We start from the raw sequence: 18405 nt of genomic DNA on the forward strand, positions 1-18405 counted from the left end.
TTTCTTCATAGGATCTTCTCTTTATCATTCTGTGCTATGATTTTTAAGCAGGAATTAAAGAGACCACCTGCTTTATCCTACCTCTCTTTTGAAAGATTTGGTCTTCATAAACTGTTGCCGCCTGAATAAAATGTTCTACTCTATCAAAAATCGGCAACAAATTTTGAAAGCTTTTCTTAAAGTTGAAATTCAAAGAGATTCAAATCATTGAGTTTCAAGTTCAAAAGTTAAGGAAATGTAGTCTTGAATTCCTAAAGTTAAGTTCAATAGTTAAGGACACAAGTTCAAAAGTTAAGGACAGACAATCCTTAACTTACAGTTACAAGTTCTAAAGTTATAGTCCTTAACTTACAGTTACAAGTTCAAAAGTTAACGACAATAGGTCCTTAACTTTGATTTCCAAGTTCAAAAGTTAAGGACATACAGTCCTTAACTTACAGTTACACGTTAAAAAGTAAAGGACAAGCAGTCCTTAACTTACAGTTACAAGTTCAAAAGTTAAGGACAATAGGTCCTTAACTTTGACTTACAAGTTCAAAAGTTAAGGACGCTTGGTCCTGAAGTTTGAGTTCCAAGTTCAAAAGTTAAGGACATGTAGCCTTGAAGTCCTGAACTTAGAGTTCCAAGTTCAAAAGGTAAGGACATGTAGTCCTGAAACTTAGAGTTCCAAGTTCAAAAGTTAAGGACATGTAGTCCTGAAGTCCTGAAACTTAGAGTTCCAAGTTCAAAAGTTAAGGATATGTAGTCGTGAAGTTAAGTACAAAAGCTAAGGACATGAGCAGAAGGGTATTTTCGTCCGGGCAGTTAAAGTTTATTAAAGCAGTGGCTAAAGACTAAAGACATTTTAAACGGTGGCTTAAAAGTAAATACTTATGTTATTAGTGGCCAACCGTGCACTTCTCCCGTTGTATGAGGCAACTTTTTTGTCTTACAGTTTTGTGGACCCAGATTTCTGTGAACCCAGAAGTGTAAGATTGGGGTCCACAACTTTTTGAGACAAAAAGGAGCCTTATACAATTAGTGTCAGTTGTATGAGACACAAAATAAAACTTCTCGGGGTTAATGAGATGGTTGTGGGGCAGTGTCATATTTCAAGATTATAATCATGTATAATTTTGATGCTTTCTATTTTCCTTTATTGTTGTCAAATCATTTGTTTTTATCAAAGGCTTAATTTGAATTGCAAAAGACGTCCAAGTTGCTTGACTTTAAGTGCTAATAGTTAAGTTAAAATTTAATACTATAATGATATTCATAATACAAATAAACTGTTTGAGTAAAATTTATTGGGTTCAACCTGAACCCGTAGCTGGACTTTTCTACCTCTGTTCATTAGAGGCGGACCTATAGCTTATGTTGAGGGGTTACTGGACCCTATAAAATTCGGCAGAAATTTTGTATATGTATATGTGTATACTTTGAAAATGGTTTATTTAAATCACTGGACACACTTAATGCAAAAAGCCTTCATAGGCCATTGATTGAACAAAATATTGTGTCCCCTTTGCATGAATTCTTGTGTCCGCCTCCACCGCCCATGTATATATATAACTTTGAATATATAGGATCGATCACAAGTTTTCCATGGGTAATAAAAGAAAATCATATTGATTAAAGACGTCAAGCACTCGCAACCTTTTTCTAAATCAAATACATGATAAATATCTCTTGGCAAAAGAAAATCATATTAAGTACTAAAGAAAATTGGGAATAATAATACAATATAGTCCAAAATCAACCAGTTTTGCACTAGCAATAAATAGCTAGCTCCTCAAGTACTCAAAAAACCCAACAACTCAAATATAAAAACAAGCAATACCAATGCTAGTAGTCATAAATCATCATATTATAAACATTTTTTGTTAAATTAAATTAACAAACTCCATTAGTCTTCTTCTTCTTATCAGCAACAAGTTTCTTCCATGCAGCAGTAACCTCCAGCTGCACTTCTCTATCTGTTTTCTTATGCACGGCGCTGCCATTCGCCTCGGCCACGGCGAGCTTAGCGTTGACCCTCGCCGGAAGTGTGTCTAGCTCGTGGAGAACTTTTCCAATGTCTATTACCTGTTGAATTAGAAAAATATTAATGAAAAACACAAAGGAATTGAACGCAAATAGCCTTTGTACATTAATTATACATATATTATCCATTCACTGGCTATTTTTAGTTTAAGTGGTTGACTGAGGTACTATTAGGGTTAATTCTTCTTGTAAATATAACAAGTGACAAGTCTTTCGAATTTCTATGCTAATGAAATAGTGGAGAATTTTGGTTAGTAAAGCATGACATATTTCAAGTTTTTTTTTTTTAAGTACATAATTTGGAAAGAAGGAAGTGTTTTTTGGAGGAAAAGCAAAAAGATATTTTGATAATAGATGTCAAGACAAGAAGATTTTTTTTTTTTTTTTTTGACTTTTGCATGGGTTACATTTACAATGTCCTTTCATTTTAAGACACAACTTCTCGTTTAAATGAAGAAGTCACGATTCATATAGTCTAATTTAAACTTATTTGGAACTGAGGCGTAATGATACTTACCAGTCGCTCTGCGAGTGTACGGGAGAAATCTTCTCTGATGACAACTCTGAGAACTGTGACATGTTGAGCATTTGGTGGCATAGTATATGCAGGAATAATCCATCCAAATCTTCTAAGAGTTTCAGAAATTTCGAACTCATTGTGTTGACTGTTGTCTTTAAGAGAGAATGCAACTAATGGAACTCCAATTTCTTTGGAGATTATGTTGAATCTTCCACTTTTTTCAAGTCCTTCTTTTAGTACCCTTGCATTTTCTTGACAATTCTCCATAACATTCTTGTAACCCTGTTTTAACATGGGAATTTCATATTGTAAAAAAAAAAAAAAAAAAAACAGTCCGGTGCAATAAGCTCTCGATATGCGTGGGATCTAGGGAAGGACCGGACCACAAGAGCCTATTGTAGGCAGCCTTACCCTGCATTTTTACAAAAGACTGTTTCCACGGCTCGAACCCGTGACCTTTTGGTCACATGGTAGCAACATTACTAGTTATGCCAAGGCTTCCCTTTCGAAAATTTCAAATTGTAAAGAGTATATTTTAAGTGTGTTGTTTGTGAAAAAGATATGATTTTTAGAGTTCAAGTTTCTTACATCAGGTCATTCAAAAGATATCCATAGGCAAGACGCCGTAAAATGCGAGATTTGTAATCTTTAAATTAAGAATGATTACTTGATATTACCGATATAAAAGTGATATGATAGTGTAAAAATTACTTATAGTGATGATGTATATAATTTAAACTCGTATTTTTATGCAATTGATAGTTGATTAAATTGCACTAATAGAACTTAGAAGTAATGGTAGCAATTGCCTCCCCATAGCTTCATTGAGAATAACAAAATTAATCTTGAACTCACCTCAAAACCCAAGCGAATAAGTTGGTAATATTGAGCAATTACTTGGCTAGAACCTGCATTACCAATAGCAAAATATGATTAGATTTGCAAGGCTAGTGATATAACTCAAGTGGTATATATATATATATATATATATATATATATATATAGTTAATTGGAGCATCATATGTTTTATGATTACGCATTCACGTAGGGTCTGCGGAAGGACTATACCCCAAGGAGTGTGATGTAAACAACCTATCCAAATACAAGCATTAGTGGCTGCTTACATCGCTCGAACCCGTGACCTATAAGTCACAGGGAGATAACTTTACCGTTCCTCTAAAATTCCCCTTTAGAAAAAGAGAATGGCATCATCCGGACTCGATTTTTGACGAGTTATGAATTTGATGACAAATCTAGAACTCATTAACCTCAAATCCTGGCTCGTGTATAATTATGCACATAGTTAAGGACTAGTAATGAAGGAATTATACCTTTAGAGAAGTTGAGAGTGAAAGTAGGTTGATCAGCACCAAGATAATTAATGTGGAAGATAAGTTCATCAGGTAAGTCTTCCTTATTCCTCCAAATGGCCCAACCAATACCAGCATAGACAAGACCATATTTGTGACCACTCACATTAATACTCTTCACCAATGGCAATCTAAAGTCCCATTCAAGCTCAGGATAAAGGAATGGTGCAATGAATCCACCACTTGCTGCATCCACATGAATTGGAGTGTCCCACCTGATACCAATTATCAACTATTATGATATTTAAATATAAAAAAAAAAAAGGCAGTTCGGTACATAAAATATTTTGTATTCACGCAGGGTTCGGAGAAGGACCGCGTCACAAAGGGTGTGACGAGAACAGCCTACTCCAATACAAATATTAGTGGCTGTTTTTATGGCTCGAACCCGTGAACTATAGGTCACACGGAGACAACTGTACTTTTATTCTAAAGCACCCCTTCTATTATGATATTTATATAACGAGAAGAAAAAAAAAAAAAGGTATTAATACAAACGAGTATAAGACTTTAACCCTAAAAGTGAATTCAAAACTATAAGTTTATGACTACAAATTATAATTTGTACATGATCCCCTATTTTCTTTTCAATAATGTTAGAAGACGACATACGCTAATAGTAAGATGTATACGATCGATATACTTCTGAAAGCTCAGACAAAGAGTATAAACGGACTCCTTTAAGGTTACTTAAGCCACTTTAGTACAAACCAGAAAGGTCTGAATTATTGGATGTTGTTCATTTGTCGCTATAACTTAACAACCAAAAAGCTCTGCGAAATCGTGACTTACCCTGTTTCTTTGTTCTTTTCAACCAAGAGATCATTCAAGCGCTTAACATCTTCAAATTCACCATTGAGGGTAGAACCTAAGATAGCAGCTACACAAATTGTGTTCTCATCCACCATTTCCACAGCTTTCTCAGGGTCCATCACATAGTATCCATCACTCAATTTTACTTCCTTTAGCTCCACTTCAAAATACCTTGCAAATTTCTCCCAACACACCTGGTAAAATTACTAATTAGCCCACTCTCAACTCCTAAATTTTGGAAACAAATTCATGTATTTTATAGAGTTTAACTTCTCTACGCAACAGTGCAAAGAAAAATTTACACTAACAAGTAAATTAAAAGATAAATACAAGTAACAGTCCATAAGAAATCGAATTAGTAGCCTAGAAAGATACACTTATGGTACAAAAATTATTTATACCGTCAATATATATAATAAAGTTAGAAGAATTAACCTAAATAGTCGGTCATCCAGCCGTTTAAACTAAAAATAGCATCGGATATAAAATATATGTATAAATATTTATATAAATGTGTATAATTAATGTATAATCTATGTATACCAGCTAAGAAAAGTAAACAATGAATTCGATCAGCTATTTGTGTAAAGATCCATGTTAGGCTAAGTGGGCGTTTGGACATAAAAATTGTAAAATTCTGAAAAAAAGCGAATTTTTTTTTCTTTCAAAATGGTATTTGAAAATTAGAGTTGTGTTTGGACATGAATATATTTTTGGGTTGTTTTTAAATTTTTGTGAGTGATCTGAGTGAACTTTGAAAAACAGCTTTTTGGAGTTTTTTAAATTTTTGAAAATTTTCAAATTTATCATCAAATGAAAAATTTAAAATTTTATGACCAAACACCGATTTTGAAAAATAGTGAAATTGTTTTTGAAAAAAAAGTGATTTTTTTTTTTTGAAAAAAAAGTGAAATAATTTTCATGGCCAAACGGGCTCTAAGATTGAGCAAAATACAAAATTGACCGATCGGCTGAAACTAATTGCATTTACTAAATATGTATATAAAACACATATACCAAAAGATATATATTTCGTCGGTTATTATTTTTTGTGTGCGGCTAAAAATATACATTTATCTTACCTGGACATTAGCACCGGTGACAATATTGGGCTTGTCAAAGGGCTTGCCTTGGGCTTTCATTTTGTTTTGCCATTTTCTCTTGAAGGCTAATCCAGCAAGCATAATAGCCTCAGAGGATCCAACAGTTCCAACTCCAACTGCAGTCTCTCCATCTCCAAGTGGTGCGTTAAACAAACGAGCTATCATGTTTACACATCGATTCTGCAAAATAATTATAAAAAAAAAAAAATTTAAAACATGTAATTCTGCCAAATTAAACGTATTCATAGTTTGTCGATATAATTTTCGATTTTAAGTTATATACATCTTGTGTGCAAAGAATTTTTCATTATCACGTCACTCAGACTCTCAACGAATATTTGTAGGTAAGCCTCCTTAAAATGTGAAATTTGCAATCTAATGTAATAAGTTAAGATACTTGCTCAACAAATAAATATGGCTTGAAGATGTAAAATTCATTACACTTACACTGATGATGTATATATAACTTAACTTAAAATGATAATGTCATTAAACAATTTATGAGTTTACATAATATTATCACATGTGGTAGACAGTCCTATGCTGTAATAACAAAGAATGAGGGGTAAAATGGTAATAGGAATAAAATTGACCATATTAACCTTTATTATCTCTTCGCATAAGCACTCCTACCACATACTCCAACATTATTGACTCCAAAGGCAGTGTAGGAAATAAATAATTAATTCATTTTGAAATCTGAAAAAATCACTTATCTTGAACCATAAAAAAAGCCAAAAAATCACTTATTGTGGACCGGAAGGAATAATATTTTTTATGACGACTGTAATGCGATCTAGAATATTCCTTTTTGAAGAAAAAATGGAAACCCTAAACTTCAACATTCTTTTTTAAGGTCTTTTAAGTACCTTAAAATTAAAATTAAACTACTACTTGCAATCGCCTACAAAATAACTAATATTTAATTTAAACTTGTTTTTAAAAAACTAATATTACAACCCAAAGAAGAATAGCAAAAGCCAACGTATATGTCGGTAAAGTAAAACATAAGGAAAAAAACAAATTAAAGGAAACAACATCATTATTCCATTACCCCACAATTTGTCCATTTTAAAGGATGTCCCTATCTGAAATATTGAGATAATAGTAATATTTTTCTCAAAATGGAGAAAAATAAGTACAACTCTCTCTAGTGGTGCCCCCCCCCCCCACCCCCCCACCCCCCACCACCACCAAACCAACCCCCACCAAGAAAAAAAAAAGGAGGAAGAAGTCCAACCATCTTTGTCATTATTGTTATTTTTTTTTAGATGCGGGTTCAACTGAATTTATTATTTTTATCAAGAAATTTAAATTTGGATGTTAAAACCATTAATATTCAACAAATATTAAATTTAAACACATAATTTTAAAGTATAATAAATTTAGCGCTAATAATTTAAAAATTAAATCTATTAAATTTAAATTCTGAATAACCCTACTCGAATTCCCCTTTCTAAACCTAACCCTTTTTGTTTTTAATATTTGGAAAATATGTAGGAGCTGTTAGTAGACGTACAAGGACTTATTAAAACTTATTAAAAAGTATCGAGATCGAAGATTATGGAGCATTTATTTAAAGCATGATCTAGGGATCCACATTTATGTTTTTTGTTTTTCCCTTAGTTTTTAATCAATATTTATTTTATATTTTTGGTGGGAGAGGAGGGTGTGACTTTTATTGTTTTACACTATCGATGGTAGAAAAGATTAGCGAGGTTTATGCTATGGTAAAGTGAAAGATCTTTACTAAAGTAGAAAAGAGATAGGTGGTAGGGGACGGGCGATATGCATTAATGGATGTTCATTATTTCAGCCGTCCAAGTTTACTTGTTCACTATTGACTCGACACACGTCTTAAAAAATAATAATTGACATAATAATTTTATTATATTACCCATATTTATTATATATTGAAAATGAATTAGAAATAAGTATTAATACATTATAAGAAGGGTAAAGTAGGTATAAAAAGATAAACTATCTATTGGTTTTTTAAATTTGATAAGTAAAAATTAATATCTATTTTTAGTAGTGGACAAGTAAACTTGGACGAAGGTAGTACTAATAACTTATATATATGGCATGTTTCTTTTTTTTTTTCTTTTTTTTTTATGGATGTTTGGAATAAGAGTGTGTACATTGAATAAAGTGTGTCTAGTCAAGGCGGAACTAGATGCCGGGACAAATTCGGTCGAATTTAATAGCTTAAGTTAAAATTTTATATTTGCCTTAGAAAATTCATTCAATATATTTATAAATTATTAACTAGAACGCAATAATTTAAAAGGATTGAAATTTCCCATAAACTTAAAATTCCGACTCCCACTCTGTTTCAAGTTTATGGGAGTCCCAAGATATTTTATTTATAGCACTTATGTGAAGGACACGATTTGCATTATTGCATGTGTAGGAACAAAAAAAAAAAGAAGACGTGGGCCTATGATGCATGAGTACCACTTAAATTTGCCCATATTTTATTCTCTTACACACTGTCACATCACTTTTATCTTTTGTAATAAATTTATTTTATTTTCAAGATTACAGATCTCACTTTTTATTAAAGTTTACTTGTAAATAAATTTTTTACACCATTGATGTATACAAGTTAAACTCTATTATAAGTGTCTTGACCGTGTATAATATTTTTAATACGATCAGCCAGGGGCAAAACTAGAATACTTTTCACCGAAAAATTACACTGTATATATAAGGCAGGATTCGATTATATTTTATATTTTAAATCCCTTAGATACGTTTCACCGGTCACAATCTTTTTAATTTTTTAACTTTTTTTTTGTTAACTTCTTTAGGAGAAATTCTGTCTCTGCCACTGCGATCGTAAAGAGAGAGACTTGCCTGAAGCTCAGTGGTCACAGGGTATTCATCCATGTCAACGTAGTTCTTGTTGATGGAATCCATCATTAACTTATTACACTCTGGTTCCATCCATGTTGTAACAAAAGATGCTAAATTTAGCCTTGGATTTCCATCTAACATAAGCTCATCATTTATGATTTGATATGCTGCTTCCTTTGGTATTGAATTCTCTGGCATCTTAAACCTAAAATATCAAGAAAACCAAAAGAAGAAAAGTTCAAAAACAAAAAAAATTAGCTCCATTTTCAAGAATATACTAAAGAAAATCTTAGGAAAAGAAAGCCTAAGTGATGATGGGTGTGTTTAGTTTACAACAACAACATACGCAGTGAAATTCTACGAGTAGGGTTTGATGAGGGTAGTGTATACGCAAACCTTACCCCTACCTCATGAAAGTAGAGAGACTGTTTTCAAAGACTCTCGGCTCAGTAAAAAAATGAAAAGAAGCACAGTAACAACAGCGATGATAGGTGTGTTTAGTTTACGACAACAACATACGCTGTGAAATCCCACAAAAGGGGTTTGAGAAGGGTAGTGTGAACGCAGACCTTATCCTTACCTCAGGTTATTTCCGAAGACTGTTGGCTCAGTAAAAAATGAAAAGAAGTATAGTAACAATAGCGATGATGGGTGTGTTTAGTATGACGAGAGTTATTTTTCAGAAAATATTTTTCAAAAATGGATTTATTTTCCGAAGAAAAAAAATAGTGTTTGATTGGGTGAAAGATCAATGGTTAATAGTAATATAAGCAAATCGATAGTGTTCTAAAGAAATTTTGAGTATTAAAGATTGATAGTAACATCTAAATGTTGATCAACACAATGATCTGAAGTTAAAAGTAAGAAAAATGACTTTTCCCTATATTCCTCAACTAATCTTTTCTGACAACCAAACAACAAAATATTATTATTTTTTTTGAAAAATATATAAATTCTTTAAGCAGAAAGGATAAAAAGAATTTACGACGTAAATTAATTCTAACTTGTTTAAAATTGAGACGTATATTAATAGTACCTGGGAAGAGAAGTTCGAACATATCGGGAAGCGAAGGTGGAGTGAATGGAGAGGTCACTTTGCGACGCTGTCTTGGACAGAACCATGGCGGCGTAGTGGTGGTAGTACGACGGAGAAGATCGGAGACTAAAACGTACAATAGAGAAAATGAAAATAAGGAGATATTTTTCTTCTTTTCTTGAAGAAGAAATAGAGAAAAAGAGTCACTATAAATAAATAATGAAACTTGGAATTATTATGTGGAAGAGCTGGCACGTCTTTATTGAAATTTACTACTTTTTCCATTTTTTAACACACGCCAAAAATTATTTACATTTGTTAGTCGAAAAAGTGTACAAAATTTATATATATATATATATATATATATATGCGGCTATTATTTTGAGAGCTATACGATGTCATTTTTCCTTTCTTCTTTTACTTGGTGACCGATATTCGTTCCGGCCTGACTAATTTAGTTTCGTGCGAGGAAGTCCCCTTTCGAGATAAAATGCTCTCTACTAAAAGCGAGACCATAGTTAAACTTCGAAAACCTATAATTAACAGCTTGTTTGGATGGTTGTTCCCCGTCGTATCGTATTGTATTGTTATCCCAAAATAATATTTGTTTTGATTGTTTCATTTAAATTGGTTGTATTGTATTGTTAAATCCATTGTTCCGGAACAATGAAAAGTCTCCTTTTTTGAAACAACCGGTTTGGTGTTGTGGGATTGTTTCCTATTTTTCTTTCCAATTATGCCCTAACTTATTACTCCACAATTCTATTTTACCCTTTACCTTTTTATCTATTTTAACTCCAATTCTCCAACCCATAACCTACTCTTTTTTGTCCAGAACTTCTGCCGCCAACTTAAAGGTGTTTTAACGCCTTCTGTTTTATATTTTCTCCTAATTTGCTTTAACTCGATTCTAATTAGCTATGCTCTTTTGTTTTGCCTTCTTCTGTCTCGCTCCTCAATTCTGCTTAAGGTGTTTTGCCTTCTTCTGTTCTGTTTTTTAAAATTATTGTATGCATAATTTTTGATAAATTTAATATTTAAACTATTGAGGGTATTTTAGTAAACTTATCAGTTACAGTACAGTACGATACAGTCAAACCAAACAGTAAACTATTATTTAACAATAACAAACAATACAATCTATCCAAACTTTGTATTTATAAAACGATACGATACAATACTACAATACAATACAATACATTATAAAACGATGGGGAACAATGATCCAAACAGAGTGTAAGAATAAAGGAATACTCCCTCCGGTCCAAAATAAGTGATTTTTTGGATGTTTTCACACAGATTAAGAAATTCACCTTTTAACATTAATTGGCAATGGAATTGACCATATTAACCTTTACTATCTCACATAAACACTCCTAACACATATTCCAACACTATTTACTCCAAGGACAATGTAGGGAAAAAATAATTAATTCATTCTTGAAATCTGGAAAAATCACTTATTTTGGACCACAAAAAAAGGCCAAAAAATCACTTATTTTGGACCGAAGGGAGTACTTACCACTCAACTACAACCTCTCCTACTATTTATTAAAACTTTGTTAGGTTGGAGGATTTGGATTTTTCTAAGTCATTACATAGCAGTTAGTCTCATTCAAAAAGTGATTAGATAAAAAAATAAAAATAAAAGAATAATGACGGTACTTATTAATGAGAATTTAATATTTAAAGGCAAGTTTAGCAGATAAGACTTTTTAACTTTATAGCTGTAATAGTTGTAATGATGCTGCAAATATAGAAGTTTATTATTATAATTGTGATTTTTTTAGCTTACCACTTTTATTTTTTTATATATTTATATACTAGTGTTTTGTACTTCCAACTTATTAATTTTTAAAACAATTTGCTATTTTTGTTAGAAGGGAACTTACAGCTAATCAAGTTATGTTTGGAAGAATTCTTTATGAAAATTGCTGCAATATTTTATACTAATTTTTTAAATCATCAAATTCGCCCTCCCCAAAGTGACACCTATTTTTATTCCATAGATTTTTCTGATGTTTATTCTCAGCATAAATTTTTTAATTGTCCACTCTCTTTTTGGTCCACCTCATGATTTTTTTATTTTTATTAATTATTATATATATTAAAGAAGAAATAAATGTGAACTTGACAAGTTCTTCTCCAAATTTTATGCTAATCACTTATCAAAAATAATTTTTTTCAGAGGAATTGAACTATGTCGTTTTTATTTATGAAGGATTTAATATCTTAAAATTAAATTTGATGATTAAGTTATACTAACCCAAACTGACTTAAGACCGTGTTTCGTAATTAAAAAAAAAAGAAAGATATGTTCCTCATATTTAACTAAAAGATTTCGGGTGCAAGTTGTAAGAATAATTTATTTTTTTTTGATACGGAGCGTTTTTTATTCGCCACGAATTCCAATTTATCAGGTCTCAAAACGGATACTGAAATATAAAAAATTAAAATTATTTAACGAATTGTGACTGCCTTGAGCAAAGGGAAACGTCGGTGATAGGTTAACTTCCTGGCACCTCCCCGCATCTCTCCTTTTAATTTAATAAAAGGAAGGTGGATACTAAATAAATTAAAGAATATATAAATATAAAAATAATTTATTTTGAACCAATCCCACAAGGACCATTAAATAATTAAAATTTCTCCTCCACCTAAGTCATTTAATAATTAAATAATATCCCCACCAGTCATATAGTATTGCATACTTCTTTTGTTTGCTTTATTTTTAAATAAATATTTTATCTTTAAAATGCAATAATAAAAAATCAAAAAGTAAAAGACAAACTATTTTTTTATAAAAAGAAATTCGTTGCCCATGTTATAAGAAAAGTAGATGGATAAAAAGATAAGGGAAACTTACACAAATGTCCCAAATAAATCTCAACTTACCAACCTCTAGCCATTAGTCATAGACTTACCAAAACTAGCCAACGAAAATTGAAAAACCAAATAATAGGGTTCTTTCTCTCAAAGAATCACATGCAAAAATCACCTTCCATATTTTTAAGCGTGATTAGCAACATTAGATACAAGACGGAAAGGAAATTTCATGGACGGAGTAGCAAATAAGGTGATGAAATACAAAAATCTATATAATATTCCAAAAATCTAAACAAAAAAGGAACTTTTTCAATGGGTATAGTTGAAATTCATTGAAAATATATAGATAAGTCAATATACAAAATTTGAGGAAGATTGGAGGTGATTTGGACTGGTTTTGTATCAAAATTCGTAATTAAATCGAGTTCAAAAATGTCTTCTGCGACACATGTATCAAACATGTATCACGCATGTATCACACACACAGGTATACATGGATATACATGTGATACACAATTGATACAAATATGATATATATGTGATACACAAATGATACACAGTGTGATACACATATCATTTTTTTTTTCATGTTCAGCTTTTACTTCGAATTTTCAATTCAAACCACCTCAAAACTTCACCAAATCATCCCAAAACCGAGATTCAAGCTCCTTAAGTTGTGCCCAATCTATTCTAATAACACCCACTCAAAACAAAATAAAAATTTGATATTTTTTGCTACAAATAGCTAATTGGCTAATTTGGCTAATATTAGTAATATTTTATCAATTGGCCAATTTTTGTAATGAGCTACTTATAAATGGACATAGCTGGTAATTTCCAAAAAGATAATATCATTTATTCATTCATTGTGTCTTTCTGCTCTATATATATCAAATTAAATCAATAATATTAGGACAAATAATATGCTAACCTATCAATATAAAAATAAAAGGAAACAAAAAAATAACTATCATTTAATTTAATTAAAGAAGTCACTTTACACAAGACACCACTTGGCTGGCTTGACGCCTTGATTGAAGGAGACTAGTGCCAAGTCACTAAAAGAAAAATATGTAATTATTATTGCATAGCCTGATTTAGTGGTTAATAAAATTAAAAAAAAAATATAAGCAACTAGAGTTTAAATTTCGTGGTAAAAAAACATAAAGTGCTTTCTGTAATCGCTTAAGTTTTGATGGATAGAATACTAAGTTCTTGTTAAAAATTATTAGGTAAGAAAGAATAAATTGGGAAATGACATTGTATAACCGCTCTGAAAATAATAGTCAGAAATATATATATTTTGTATATATATGCATTATATATATTATATACAAAAATTATATAAATTTTATACACTTTTTCGGCTATCGAAGATAAATAATTTTTGGCGTAGCTAAAAGTAATAATACGCCGAAGAAATACCGGTATGGTATGACTTGATATTCCTTTCTTTGGACTATTAGTTAGATAGATATTTTCAATTCCCCGCGTTGCATTGGCTGATAATTAATATCCTATATAAATTTCTTCTTTTTTCTTTTTATGTGAATTGATAGTTAATTGTTAGAAAATTGAAAAGAAAGAAACAAGGTTCTGGAATATTTCATGCAACTCTTGCCAAATAAAATATGCGTATTTTTGTGTCTTACGAAAATACTTCTATTGGAATTGTGTTCTAATACTGCATCTAATCAAGTATAGCAAACTTCTTATATTGTTATATTTTAGCATAATATTGAGAAAAAAAAACCATATTTAAAGTTCAATTAAAAGGATGTTTGACTTTTGAAAAATTTTCATAGTATTTTGTTTTTTGTCTTGTTTCTGTCATTAATTTACACCTTTACGCGTATGTGTGTACATGCACACATGAATCATGATTGATTAGAATATTAAAGGAATTCAATAAATGGAACCATACTTAATAAAAGTTAAAGCAACAAAGTCTGATGGGTTCTGGATTATAGAATGACGATTTGTACCGGATAGTGGGTTCTAAATTTAATATGTACACATATTTAACAAATTTCTTAATACAAATATATTATTTGGGCAAAAGCTACTGGTTTCGATCAGATCCGTAGCTTGACTTTTACCTCCACCCTGCTTATAAACTTGAAAGAACTTACCCGTCGAAAGTATAGTGGATGGATGAACCAGAGACGGAGCCAAGATTTCAAACTTATATATTCGGATCCTAATCCTTCTAAATTACTGGGTTCCAAATCAATAATTTATACATATTTAATAAAAATTTTAAGACAAATACATAATTTGAACCAAAATTACTGCGTTCGGCCGACCCGTAGCCGATACTGTAGCTCTGCCTCTTGCATGAATCCTCTAGCTATCCTTAACCAGAAGAGCAGGATTCGAGTATAGTAATAAAAAATAATTGTTGACATGACATTTTTCCTTTGATGACACTTATACATGACGTGAATCTGAATTATCATATCAATGATTTTGGGATACCAGACAATTATAAAAAGCAATAATTTTATATTGAAAGTCAAGTATGAATAGTGAACCTCAAAAAAATCTTAGACATTTCTACATTGCCGACTGCACATTGAAGAGATATTTTGAGGTTCCAATGCAACGTTGTTCATCTTAAATTCTTATGATATTTTTAAGAATTTAAATTTTATGCGCTGATAATATAAAAAATATTTATACAATCAGATTAGTTAGAAGTCATAATCATTCAGAGGCAGATTCAAAGGGTATTGTATTATTGATGCGTTTTTTAGTTATCTTGGGGAAGAAGCGAATTTATAACTTTGAATTTTTATGAAAAAAGGCACTTTAATTTAATGAGTGAATAAATTATTTACGTACAGTCAAACTTCTCTATAACGGCCTCGTTTGTTCCGATATCTTTTGGCTTCTATAGTGAAGTGTTGTTACAGAGGACATAGATTATAACATAACATAAAAATTAATTTCAAGAAAAACTTGAATTTTATAGTGAATTGTTGTTATATAAAGATGTTGTTATAGAGATGTCTGATTGTGTTCAGCAGATTTTCTAGTACAAATACAAAATTTGATCAAAATTATTACGATTTAATTTAGAGAACTTATCATTAGAACTTCAGCTCCGCCGCCACTAGAGGGAAAGTGTGGAAACATTATAGATCCTCCTAAATTAGGAGGGATTTAAAATTTAAGAAAAAAAACTACTTTTGTGATCTAAATTTGTTCCATTATAAAGTTCCAAAGCTTCTACTTTTGTTATAAAAATTTCTAAAATTTTCTTTTTGAGTCAATTCGAAATGTGAAAGGGGAGAAAAAGAGAGGAAAATAGAGTGCGACAGCAATGAAAACACCCTGTACGAGAGAGATGGATTTTGATAGCTCTTTCCTTTTTTTCGTTTGGACATTACATTTCAGTAATTTCAACTATATTCTTAGATGTGAATTTTTTCTTTAATTTATAGAAATCTTTTTAAAATTTTATTTTGGAGTTGAGTGACTTTTATTTTCTTTCTTGTAATTTACTTTTGCTGAATTTCAAGTTGAATTTTTCATTGATGAGTTTCATAAATCATACCTACCACCAAAAAATGTGGTGAGATAATCGAAATTGCTATACTCTTATCCAGATATCTTGAAGAGATTTTTTCTTTCCTATACCATATATGAAACCTTATTACCAAAAATGTTCATAGTTTCTAATTTACCCGCCCTATCCACATTTTTTCTACAGTTATTATACCAATCATTAAATACTAATTAATAGTAGCTGAATCTTCCTAATTTGTCGAGCTAAAATTGAGGAACAGAATATTCTAAAAAGATCTGGCGTAAATCAGATCAAATCATATTCTTCTAGATATTCCTATTTAGGCGCGCTACAATTATGGAAGTAAATATTCTTCCAGATATTTTCCACCATTGATAGCCATTAAAAAGCTTGAAAGCTTTGAATTCAAATTTGGATTTTCGAAAATCATTATTTGTTTGGATTGGGTGTTATTGAAAATAATCGGGAATATGGTTTGGAGTTTATATCTCAATTTTGAGGGTTTTGGTGAAGATTAGACTTGGTTTTGACTGAAATTCAGATTGAAACTCGAAGAAGAAGAAGAAGACATATTGCAGAAATTGTAGATAAATTATAGATTATTTGTATTCTGATTGTAGATGCTTTATTTTCTGTTTTCACAAATAAAAAACGGCTAAAACTTCTACAAATCTTCTGAAAAAATGTAATTATGTCAAAAATCACAATTATGCTATAATTGGATGGGAATTGATATAAAAATTCAATGTACCCAGTTTGTAGATATTTTGTAGATAAATTGTAGATTATTTGTATTCTAATTGTAGGTGCTTTGTTTTCTGTTTTCACAAATCAAAAAACGACTAAAACTTCTACAAATCTTCTGAAAAAAATGCAATTATGTCGAAAATGCCAATTATGCTACAATTGAAATGGGAATTGGGATATTAAAATTCAGTGTATCCAGTTTGTAGATATTTTGTAGATAAATTGTAGATGCATTTTTTCTGTTTTCACAAATCCAAAACGACTAAAACTTCTACAAAATCTTCTGCAAAAAACAGTCTACAATTTATCTACAATTTATCTACAATTTCTGCAATATGTCTTCTTCTTCTTCTTCGAGTTTCAATCTGAATTTCAGTCAAAACCAAGTCTAATCTTCACCAAAACCCCTCAAAATTGAGATATAAACTCCAAAATATATTCCCAATTATTTTCAACAACACCCAATCAAAACAAATAATGATTTTTGAAAACCCAAATTTGAATTCAAAGTTTCAAAGCTTTTTAATGGTTGTCAATGGTGGAATTGCTGCTCTCTTGTCTCTTTGAAGGTTTGTTCTTCTTCATTGAGAAAATTTGAAGCTGAAGGTAAATGTGTGTATGAACTTTAAAGATTTGACTTCAATTTTGATGAACTTTGTTGTTCTTCATTGATGAACTTCAACTGGAGTAAAATGGGGAACCAACTTTGTTGAAGGGTTTCTTCAATTTTCTGTGAATTTAGAGGGAGAATTTGGTTTCAGAAGATGGAAAATGGTAAAAAGAACGTGGGTATGGGTAAAACGTGGGTGGGACTGAGGGGTTAGGAGAGAGAAACGTGCAGATTCCTTTAATTAAGGAGTAAAAAATGTACAATTAATTATACCCTTAATTAATTATAGTATAGAATTGGTAATTTGATATACTAAGTGTAATTAAGTCAAACCTTAAACATTAAGGGTAATAAGGTTTCCTATGTGGCATAGGAATGTAAAAATCTCTATTTTGAATTCGAACTCTAACAATGAGAACACCTTAGTAAGGAGCGCTTTCATAGTAAAAATTTACGCCCACTCAATTGTTACCTTTAATGAGCTTACTTATGCGAATCTAAATTAGTCAAACGAACACTGCATATCTAAAGCAAAAAGTTTAGCATTCGATTGGATGTCCTATCCAACATTCTAGCCACTCAGTTTGCAAAGATATGCTAGAGCTCAAAACGACCGAACGAAAACGACCGAACGAATCGTTACTCCTGCCTTTTTAGAGAATAAGAACCGATCAATGATTATATTCTGCAAGAAGTAAAATTCTTTAAAATAATGTACAAAGTAACCCGACCGGTCGGGTTGTTGTTGTTGTTTCCGAAAATTAAACTAGTGTTTGGCCATATTCCGAAATTTGCTTTAAACAATTTGAGTTTGGTGAAGTTTGGTTTGAAAATGAAAATCTGTTTGGACATAATTTTTCAAATAAGATTTCACTATTTTTCTTTTTTGAAAAAACATGAAATATGACTTATACCTATAAGTTCTAAAATCTATCAAAAATACCCAACAATATCAAACAAATAAACA

At 30.9% G+C, this 18405-nt stretch overlaps 1 protein-coding gene across 1 annotated transcript; it reads right to left on the reverse strand.

The window, feature by feature from the left end:
* Positions 1637-9997, reverse strand: LOC109226563 (glutamate decarboxylase). Its single transcript, XM_019391353.1, has 8 exons — positions 9724-9997; positions 8688-8892; positions 5808-6008; positions 4705-4919; positions 3874-4127; positions 3398-3450; positions 2540-2824; positions 1637-2064 (listed from the first exon to the last, which is right to left on the reverse strand). The coding sequence occupies exons 1-8, from the start codon at positions 9807-9809 to the stop codon at positions 1873-1875; spliced, it is 1491 nt and encodes a 496-aa protein (XP_019246898.1). The 5' UTR covers positions 9810-9997; the 3' UTR covers positions 1637-1872.

This window comes from Nicotiana attenuata, chromosome 6 (genome assembly GCF_001879085.1).
Source record: "Nicotiana attenuata strain UT chromosome 6, NIATTr2, whole genome shotgun sequence".
NCBI lineage: Eukaryota > Viridiplantae > Streptophyta > Magnoliopsida > Solanales > Solanaceae > Nicotiana > Nicotiana attenuata.